We start from the raw sequence: 10402 nt of genomic DNA, 5'->3' as shown, positions 1-10402 counted from the left end.
TACTGCTTATATTATTTTACTATCTGTACACCAATATAAGTATTGAATGTGCGTGTCCATGGATGGGGCTGTGTCAGTGTAGTAATGTGGGCTAGTGTGGCTACAGTGCCAGGGCTGATTTAAAGTCCCAGTCCCCTGCCTGGGAATGTCTGTCATGTGGCGCATACATGCCATGCACGAAAGCTTGACAGGCGTAACAACAGTAACTAAGGAGGGCGGGGCTTAGCGAAGGCCCTTCGCTAAGCCACGCCCGAAAACCTACAGGCCACCAGTCGTGCTACAGCTACAGACCAGTGGTTTAGCAGCAACAGCTTTCGAGCGACGGAAACATGCCGAAGCGTTGTGCTTATGTATTGTGCAAATCTGACACCAGGTATCCTAAAAGATTGGAGGGCGAGGTGAAATTTTTTCCCTTCCCAAAACCTAAAACTCAAGGGGAGAAATGCCGGGCTTGGATCAGGCAGTGTGGGAGGCCGCATTCACAACTAAACGTCGACAGGATTAACAAAAACACCTACATATGCTCCAAGGTAAGAACACTCTTATATTAGCTAACTAGCTATCAACACAGCATTGCTTAGAAATAATGACGGCTCTTTGTTTAGAAAGCCTATAATTAAACGTAAAATAGAACGATTAAAGGGAAGACGGAGGCTGGCTGACATAACGTTAACGTTGTTTTTAAATATATTTCAGCATTTTGTTAACGGGCGACCTACCCCCGAGTACCCCAATCCGATCGCAGCTCACCCGGAGTTAGATCTAAGAAGGGAACATCAAGGGGCTTGCTGGACATCTCCAATAAAAGAGTTGGTATCTTAATTAGTTCGCTACCAGTAGTCACTTATGTAGTGTCATAACTTACCTGTTTACTACCGTGTAGACCCTACTTGGCAGCAAGAATTTTTAAAGAACACTGCTTGCTTTAAAAAAAAAGTGCATTTCATTTGTTTCTGGAAAGAAACTAATACAAGAACAAAACCCTAACAAACAGTAGTGTTATAACATTTTATTAAATAGGGCTATCAAAACTTAATTTATTAGAATTCTGTGTTAAACCTTAAGGAATTTATGAAGACAACAACTTTTAATCTGATTGTTTAATAAATCATGTGTAACAGGGAGCCAGAACCCCAAACTCAGCAGGAAGCCAGCACCTCAAACTCTACAGTGAACACATTTTACAGTACATCACAACAGAGTGGCTCCAGCTATGGTAAGTGTAAACTGTTATTTGTATCTTTATTTATTGACTGATTTTAACTGGGAAGTAAGTAATCAAAGAAAAACAAAATCTAATTTGTCTTTCCAGGAGTCATACACATTTTTTACTTCAAAAATGCCAGGACTTTCAAGTAAATTTTCATGACCTAATGTTTCATGTAATGTCTACGTATACGTGGTAAATCATAAGAAAAAAACAATGAACATTTAAATTTATTACTGCATATCATAAAACATGCAACAATCTCTTTAGTTTCAGTAAATTGTATATATCTATGTAAAATTGATTATGCTTACACTTAAGGCTGGGCGATATGGGCAAAATATCATTATATCTTGTTATTTTTAGGAGGTATATGATATACATCTGGTATTTTCCCAAAAATGATTACTTAAAGCATTTATTAAAACTTTATTAAACATTTTTGAGCCAAATAAAATTCAAACGCAGGAGTTCCCCCCTGTCTACAAATAAACGGCTGCACAAAATCTTTGGTAAATAAAATACAGTACAGGTTTTCTCCTGCTTAAAACTATAAATTGCACAACATTTAAACTTGTATACAAAATCTTTGATAACTAAATACTGTACAGGTTTTTTTTCCAGCTTAACACTATACACAGTTCTACGGTGCTGTTGTGCAAATAACAAAGTAATCAGAACCACAGAAAACAGCTACCTCGTCAGAGCAAAAAAAAAAACACACACACACTGAAATAGTAGCACAACAAAAAGTATTGTTGGATAGAAAAGAACCACATTTAATGTAAATATGAAATGCACAGTATTGTGTCACAATTACAGGGTTGTTTACGGTGTAAACGATTAATTAATTTTGACACCCCTACATTCCAGTATATAGATATTTGTCAAACTAATTTTAGATTATGTTAACAGTTTTTAAACTAATAATAGTAGGTAAAACCACTATTGTAAAGCCGCGATCACACTGCACTTTTCGCACCATAGACTTCCATTCATAGGCATGCGAATGTGGCAGACCATAAACGCAAGCACGTTCGACAAGTTTCGCATTTCACTGAATTCGAAAGTTCAAGCTTTGTGAATTCTTACCTGCGAAATCACATCACATGATTGCGTTACAACTGTAAGGTCCACCCAGTTGGCCCCATGGCGGTGTCCACTTGTGGTTGAAGGTTCACTGCCTGTTCGGTCTTTCCAGTGGACAATGTTGATTTACCTCAAATTTAACTCAGATCTGACTCCAATTTGAATATGGGGTGGTTTTATTATATTAATATAGTTATCTTTCATTTTATTTGACTCCAATCATAAAACATTAAGAAGATTATATCAATATATAATTTAGATAAATGTTTGAACCTTTTATCTTCACGAGTCATAACTATTACATTTGTTCATTCGTGTTCTCATGTCGCTCAGAAAAATCGCCCCGGCCGATGGCATCCCTCACAGTCACACTCTTGTCAGTCTTGAATATTTAACAGAGGTAGATGATTACTACTTTTAGATGGTGGCTCCCATGCTTGCTCATTCTGAATTATTTTTAATTAGTCTTCCCGAGATGTACACCCTTGAGTAAAGACAATATAATTTTCATTCAGAGGTTAGGGCCATTATAATAAATGTAACCATCTGACTACTGTACTCTTTAATAATTTTGGTTTAGCCAAGCCCATGGTTTCCCATATGACCTTAATTTAGTATAACGTTACTTTCAAACAAGGGTCGGGTACCCAATCTAGGTTAGTCCTAGGGTACTCCTTGTTGTCCTAGATGGAAGTTAACGCTCTTCCACCTAAGTACACTTGAGTCAATATCAAGAATCAATCGGATCCCTAAAATACAATTAGTGTGCCCAATGCTCTATCTCAACTGGATTTTAGTCCGTCTACTGACCTGACACAGTAAGTGCGGAAACAAGGATACAGCGTAATCTACTAGAATGAATTATTACAGAATAAGCAAAATATGTTCAAACATAACAATTTAATAGTCAGTTAAATATGTATTATGCCAATTATTTATTCAATTCATAAACAATCAATACAAGACATCAAGTTCTTAAAGATAGATCCAAGATCAGATGATGCATACCTGACTTCAAAATATACATAGTATGGAGCGTGGAGCTCCACACTATGGGCTCATCTAGTTATAGAATCGCTCTGAACATTTAGAAACTTTCCTTTAAGTACAAAATCCAAGAATCCCCTCAAGGAAAGAAGTGTGTGAATTACAAAAGGCATGTGCATTAAGTGCAAGAGTTTCTGCCTATAGGAAAGGCACACTCTTCACAGTGGTTCAAAATATATCTGAAGTTATTTATCTATTGTTTTGATTATGTCTATTCCTGAGGGAATGAGACCATTGTACCAGTCGCACTGAGACATTTCAAATGATATCAAACATGATAGATAAAGTCACTTGTATTGAAAATTCATCCTTTAAAATGACCATTCTGTGTGAGTAGAGTAAAAAGGGGCTGGGTGACCAAGATGGGTTTCGGGAGATGTTTCAAATGTAAATGGAGGAAAGGAGGAGAGCTAGTTTTCCCGCATTCCCACCTGGTGGGTTGTTGAGCCGATTGTCTCTGTTTTCAGCTCATATTTGAATTTGTCAAAGAAATCAAACTATTTGTGGTATATCAAATGTCTTACACACCAATAGAAGACAATTTAACATTAGAAATGTAAAATATGGAGCAATCGCTCACTTTTATTAATGTCTAATCATATTGTCTAATACCACCCCTTTTCGCAGCGCCATACGACAGAATTTTGTAAGCTCTAGTGTGACCGCAGCTTAAGATACTTTGGACAAAAACGTTTGCTAAATGACTAAATGGAATTGTAATTTCCATGACTTTTCCAAAACCTTTTTCTGTTTTTCCAAAACTTTTCCAGGCCTGGACAATGCCATGTCAAAATTCCATGACTTTTCCAGGTTTTTCATGACCGTATGAACCCTGTCTTTTATCTTACTCCACTTTTCTACATTGAGGGTGCTTTCACACCTCTGAATCGATTCAGTTGTTCCGAAACAGAGATTAAAATTGTTACATTGTTGCTCTTTGCTCTTGGAGCGGTTCGCTTTCACACTGCAAAGTTTCTAATCGGACCGAAAGAGCTAAAACAAGTCACGTGCGAGTAAACTCTCCTTACATTGGTCAGAGTGTCAGGGTTTATTTTGCAGCGTCCCGCTCAGCTGTCAGGAGAGGTGGTGGTTTGGTGGTGATTGACAGGGTGCGCGCGCGTGACGTGTCTGAGGAGAGACACAGTGGGGAGGGGTGAGAAGGGTGCGCGACGATGCCTATTTGAGGACTGGGAGAGAGACGCGAGATTACCGGGAGATCATCACTCGTTTGCGGGCATCCGGAGACTCGCGAAACTTCCCGTCCTACTCATAATTCTCTCTTCATGTAGCCGTAAGCCTATTACATATCCATAAAACACTGTAATATAACCGCGCTCGGATCGGATCGCTTTCTCACTGCAATCGAACCGCTCCAGGGTTCGTTTCAATCGAGCCGAGACCACCTCATTCAAGCGATCTCGGAGCGATTACTTTGGCGCGGAACAGAGCGCGATTGCCCTGTTCACATATGCCATTCGAACCGCGCTAACTGGGCAAACGAGATACGTTCCGAAACAAAAGTGTAGGTGTGAAAGCACCCTGAAACATATTTACTGCAAGTGGTAGTCTTCTGCACACATTACAAAGAAGTCGCACCAAGGCATGCTGTTATTTGGTAGTAATATGTGTGGGATTCCTTTAGCTTGTAACTACCCTCTGCCTGTCTTTGGAGATAGGGACAGTTTTGGCAGCTATTCTTGCTGGACATTTAATTTCCTAAAGGCCAAAGCTTGTACTAAGTATGACTTTCTTGTCTGGGGGAGTGCCAAGGTGTGGAGCATGTGGGTTCACCACAAAGCCGTCGGGGTATACCAGATCAGGGGTTTTCAAACTGTGGGTCGCACACTGAACAAAGGTGGGTCACACAACGTCACATAGCGGCAGCTATATTTACATTGCGGTGAATCAAAACCAGTACGATTGACGGCAATAACTCAAAAACCTCTTACACTAAAAATATCGAAAGTGTGTTTCCTACAAAAAGACAAAGCTGGTTATGTTTCGCTCGACATTACGAGCACTGCTCCGTTTGAGCCCTCGCAATCTGCGTTTAGCTGGTAGAACTCACGCTGAGTGGAGGTCTCTGTAAGGGACCGTCTGAAAAGTCGTTCTTTTTTTTTCGTTTTTATTTTTTATTTTTTGCTCCGTCCTGCGTGTTTTATTTTAACCCTCTCAGGCTCAAATTAAGTTTTAGAAACAGGAGAAATCTGATATTTGGGGAAAATTATCATACGGGGTAGTACAATAGAATCCTGACTTCTTTTTTTTACAGAGACCTTCACATGCAAGGCGTTCTGAGATGTTGCAGATTTGCAACATTGGCCCAGTGTGGTAATTAGACACTGACGACTGAATATGATATGAACAATAACTTTTTACATACAACTTTTCAAACAATGTAACAAATAGCTTTTTTTAGTGGCAGAACGACAACAAAAACAATATGGGGTCCAAATCCAAAATCTCAAATCCTTATTGAGTAGGTCATGTTTCCAAGTCACTTTGTCATGTGGTACTCCAAGAAACAGTTTTTGCCTTTTGTGTCATCTGGTGAGGAAGTGGGGAAACTGTTGGTTGCTAATGGACAACCAAGTCCTGCAGTGGTACTTCTGAGTAAAAAAACTCATAAAATATGTATCTGGAGTTATAAGGTAGTTAATTTTTAACTGTTGCAAATCTGCAACGCCTGCCTTGAGAGGGTCACTTCTAATTTTCTCTTAAATGAGCACAAACAGTTAATAAAGTAGTCGAATGCTTTCATTATAGATCTTTGCATTCTAACATTAACAAAGGGGTTTGATCAAAGGTTGATCATATTCTCTTCTAAAAAAAAAGAAGAGTATCTTTTTCAACAAAAAAAATGATCACAGTTACAGCCAGCATCCCACAAAAAGCACTTTGAGCCTCATTTTGTGCATTTCAAATGGCAAAATCCAAAAAGCCACAGCCATATATTTTTGACTGCTTTGAATGGATACATTTTTTCACCAATTTTTCCATATTAAAATATTATGGTGGGTCTTGAGAATGAATTACTTGCCTAGGTGGGTCCCGGAACAAAAAAGTTTGGGAATCCTTGTACTAGATTCCCTGTTGCTTTTGAATATTGCTGCGGTGCCACAGATTCTAGCTCTACCCCTCTCCTCATTGTGATTTACTCTTGTTTCTTACAGCCAAGGAGTCAAAGTCTGCTTTCCTAGAGCACACTGTTTTGAACACACTTGATGTTAGTCTTGGTGCCCGGGCAAGATGCCAGATGTAATTTGTATCTTGTTGTCTGGTTTCTCTATTTAAAGCTAAAGACTGGGATGGTGTGACTGTCAATTTTCTATAACTACACATGCTTTTCATGCAGCACTGTACAGAAATTTAATGCCTGTGTTGGCAAAGAGGAAATCTGGGAATTCATTTGACGGCTGATTTGCAGATGATGGTCCTGCAGAATCAAGAAGAGGAAGCTGTAAAACAGAAAAAAAATAGCATGCATTTGTAACATTCCATGTTTCTTTTCTCTTTATTGTCATTACAGAAGAACATGATATGGGTGACCATAAAGAGGATCTAAAACCCCTGAAGGAAGAATTAGCCTATCAGGAGCAGGACATCTTAAATCTGAAGATTGAAATCAAGACAGAGGACGACTAACTCTATCATCTTCAAAAGGAACTTCCGAATCCACGCTCCTGAGATGCTTTAAAAGCAAACTCGTGTGTACTTCTCCACAGGGTTTTCATATGAGCAGTTTAACAGCTTGTGTCATTTTTTTGTGTCATTGTATCAACATTCCAGCTGATTCAAGTGCACAACAAACATTCCTCTCTCATACAAATGTATCAATTATGACATCGAAATTTGTCGATCTGTGTCAGCACACTGATCAACTCCTGGGTGGACTATATTTATATATGACAGTTTTTGGCCACACAGGGATGTTATTTCTGAGAACATGCCTGCTAAATTTAAGGAAGAATTTCCAAATACATTTGCCATCATAGACTGCACTGAACTGAAGATTCAGAGATCAAACTCATTAGTGTTGCAGAGTCAGACTCACTCCACCTACAAGTCTTCTATCACACTTAAGTCCCTAGTGGCCTGTGATCCACGAGGCGCAGTCATTTATGTTTCTGCCCTTTTCACTGGAGTAATTTCTGACGAAAAGATTTTCAATGAGTGCAACATCCTTCACATTTTGAAGGAGAACATTAAATGTGGAGTACATCTCAATGTAGGAGATGGCTTAATGGTTGATAAAGGCTTTCTAATTGAGAAGGAAGTTGAGGATTGGTTTGCAACTTAACATTCCACCTTTTGCAAGAGCAAACAGACAGATGCCACATGCAGATGCCACATGCAGATGCTACATGCAGATGCTGAAATGACCAAAAGAATAGCAAAGCGCAGGGTTCGTGTTGAAAGAGCTATTGCACAGATAAAGAAGTTAAAAATTGTGTCATGTCAATCCTGATTTTCCAGCTTGTGAATGTGAACATAAATCAGGAGCAGCATGGTGGTGCAGTGGGCAGCACAATCGTCTTAACAGCAAGAAGGTCGCTGGGTCTGACCCCCACTGGGTCCGTTGGCGTTTCTGTGTTTGAATGTTCTCCATGTGTTGCCGTAAGTTGGTGCTCCGGTTTCCCCCACATACCCAAAAATGTGGTATAGGTGAATTGGGTAAACTGAAATTGGCTGTAGTGTATGTTTCCCAGTGATTGGTTGAAGCTGGAAGTGCATCCGTAAAACATATGCTGGATAAGTTGGTGGTTCATTCCACTGTGGTGAACCCAGATTATCAAAAGAACTAAGCTGAAAAGAAAATGAATAAATGAATGAACATAAGTCAAATGTGGTATGTAGCCAGCATGCTGTCTAACTTCCAGCCACATATAATCAAAGATTAAGGTTGTCTGTGTGCAAAAGAGATGAGGGGTCAAGCAACATCATGCTATCGTCCTGCACTGCCTCGTTGGGTGAATTTTATATAACGTGCACAATACATGCACTTTAATACTGCCTCATCTAATTCTTTTACTTGATGGCTCAAACCACTTTCTAGTGGGTGTCTCTCGCCTCCTACAGTTATGTCAGCGGGGTCTGTTTACCAAGTAGCTGATGGGTGCTTCTGTCTGCCTTTTTAGTAAAGCAATTTTCTCTTCTGTAACTGAGAAAGTCCTGAAAAATAAAACACTATCAATACAAAGCTTTGGGTTTTATATGTTGAGATGTTTCTGTACTAACAAGCCTGCCTCTGTAATGTTATGATATGTATATTATAGTATTGCATCTTTTATTAGGCTCTAAATTTTATTGACATTATTGTTTATTATTTCTATTCTTAATGTGGTCTTACCAACATTTTAAACATGTTCATTGCTAATTGTAACTATCTTATTGTTTTTATTTACATGTCTCTTTGGACAAAAGCATAAAAATAATAATAATTTTAACGTACCTTTTTCTTGTATACTTACAGTCGATTGGTCCCCATGATATTGGCACTGCCCCTATTTTGTTCCCAATTGGCTTGTGCCACTGTTGTGGTGGACCTGTGCAGGAGGAATTTATTTGTGTATAGATGTCTCGGGTTAGCATTAGGCATGGGCTGGTATGACATTCTGATGGTATGATAACCTTGGATAAAAATTTTGGGGTATCACGGTATTGTGATCACTTCTCTAATATATATTGTTTTTAAATGTCTGGGTAAAAAACTGCAACATTTTTACCTATTGAAAACTATATATACATATTCATTTTACAAAATATTTATATTTTGGAACAGTAGCTTTTGATGTAGAGGTTGCTTTTCAGCTATAGAAAAGAGACTGTTAGAGACTGTTGCTCTCAAAAAACTAAATAAAATAGTTGTTAAATGTAAAAAAAAAATTATATATATACACATACATATACACACACACACACACACACATATATATATATATATATATATATATATATATATATACATACACACACACACACACATACATACATACATACATATATATGTATGTATGTATGTAAATATATATATATATATATATATATATATATATATATATATATATATATATATATATATATATATATATATATATATATATATCATAGGAACGGTATAACAAAGTTTGTCAGTTTTAAAACCTTGACGTTTCCAAACCACGATAAACCTTGAAAATGGTTATCGTCCCATGTCTAGTCAGCATCACTGGCTCTTGCCAGGTCTAAGGTAAAGATTAGACCCACGATGTGTGAGCAGTAGCCTGATGCGCTAAAAACATGAGCTGGAAGATTTTACCGCAAAGTAACGTTAGTCAGGCTAATGTCTTGTATTTATTCCACTAGATTTATGGGTAAACTTTGATTTATAATTCTTAGATTAGTTGAATTTTTTACTTTTCTCAGTGAGTCGTTGCAGCTGGAAGGGCATCCGCTGCGTCAGACATGCTGGATAAGTTGCTGGTTCATTCCTCTGTGGTGACCCCAGATTAATAAAGGGACTAAGACGAAAAGAAAATGAATGAATGTTGTACTTACCCTGCTGTGCATGAACAAAGCTGTGCCTCTATTTGTGTTTCCCTGACTTGAATGGTCAGGGTATAGCTGGCTGCTGCTTGTGCTGTGACCTATAAGCTTCAGCTTCCATTTTGATTGAATTATTTTTTAACCGGTTGCATATAGTGGATATACCCCTTCAATGGATACTGCAGTCCCCTTTGTCTGGCTCTCTCGGATATATCACCAGTTCGCCAAAATTTTTTTCCTTGGGAGTCTGATACCGGTGCATACATACTATAATAGTCGTGACGGGCAAAAGCTTGACAGATGTAGCAACAGTAACCAAGGAGGGCGGGGCTTAGAGAATGGTCTCAGTAGGTAAATAGGGTCTATGGAACTTTGCTAAAGGAGATTTAATTTGACAGTAACCTGGTTTAATCGCTTCTGGTGAACTATGCTATTACAAAATCAGCACGTTTAAGGTCTGTTTCTTTAAAACTCAGCTATCTCTGCTTGCTGAGTTATATCTGATATAAAGTGGAAATCAGATTGTACAAGAAG

The 10402-nt window shown here is 38.3% G+C and overlaps 1 protein-coding gene across 1 annotated transcript; it reads left to right on the top strand.

The window, feature by feature from the left end:
• The first annotated feature begins 252 nt into the window (after window positions 1-252).
• On the top strand, window positions 253-8543 carry si:ch73-311h14.2. The gene is made up of 4 exons (NM_001281973.1): window positions 253-530; window positions 697-809; window positions 1122-1216; window positions 6873-8543. Exons 1-4 carry the CDS (start codon window positions 330-332, stop codon window positions 6986-6988), a joined length of 525 nt encoding a protein of 174 aa, NP_001268902.1. The 5' UTR covers window positions 253-329; the 3' UTR covers window positions 6989-8543.
• The last annotated feature ends 1859 nt before the right edge of the window (window positions 8544-10402 follow it).

This window comes from Danio rerio, chromosome 15, assembly GCF_049306965.1.
Source record: "Danio rerio strain Tuebingen ecotype United States chromosome 15, GRCz12tu, whole genome shotgun sequence".
NCBI classification, from domain to species: Eukaryota; Metazoa; Chordata; class Actinopteri; order Cypriniformes; family Danionidae; genus Danio; species Danio rerio.
This window is presented reverse-complemented; position numbering and strand designations above follow the sequence as displayed.

Coding starts and splice junctions, on each gene's coding strand:
- si:ch73-311h14.2 (NM_001281973.1), top strand. CDS start 330: ATGCCGAAGCGTTGTGCTTATGTATTGTGCAAATCTGACACCAGGTAT. Junction 531..696: donor ACACCTACATATGCTCCAAG/GTAAGAACACTC, acceptor AATATATTTCAG/CATTTTGTTAACGGGCGACC. Junction 810..1,121: donor TGGACATCTCCAATAAAAGA/GTTGGTATCTTA, acceptor CATGTGTAACAG/GGAGCCAGAACCCCAAACTC.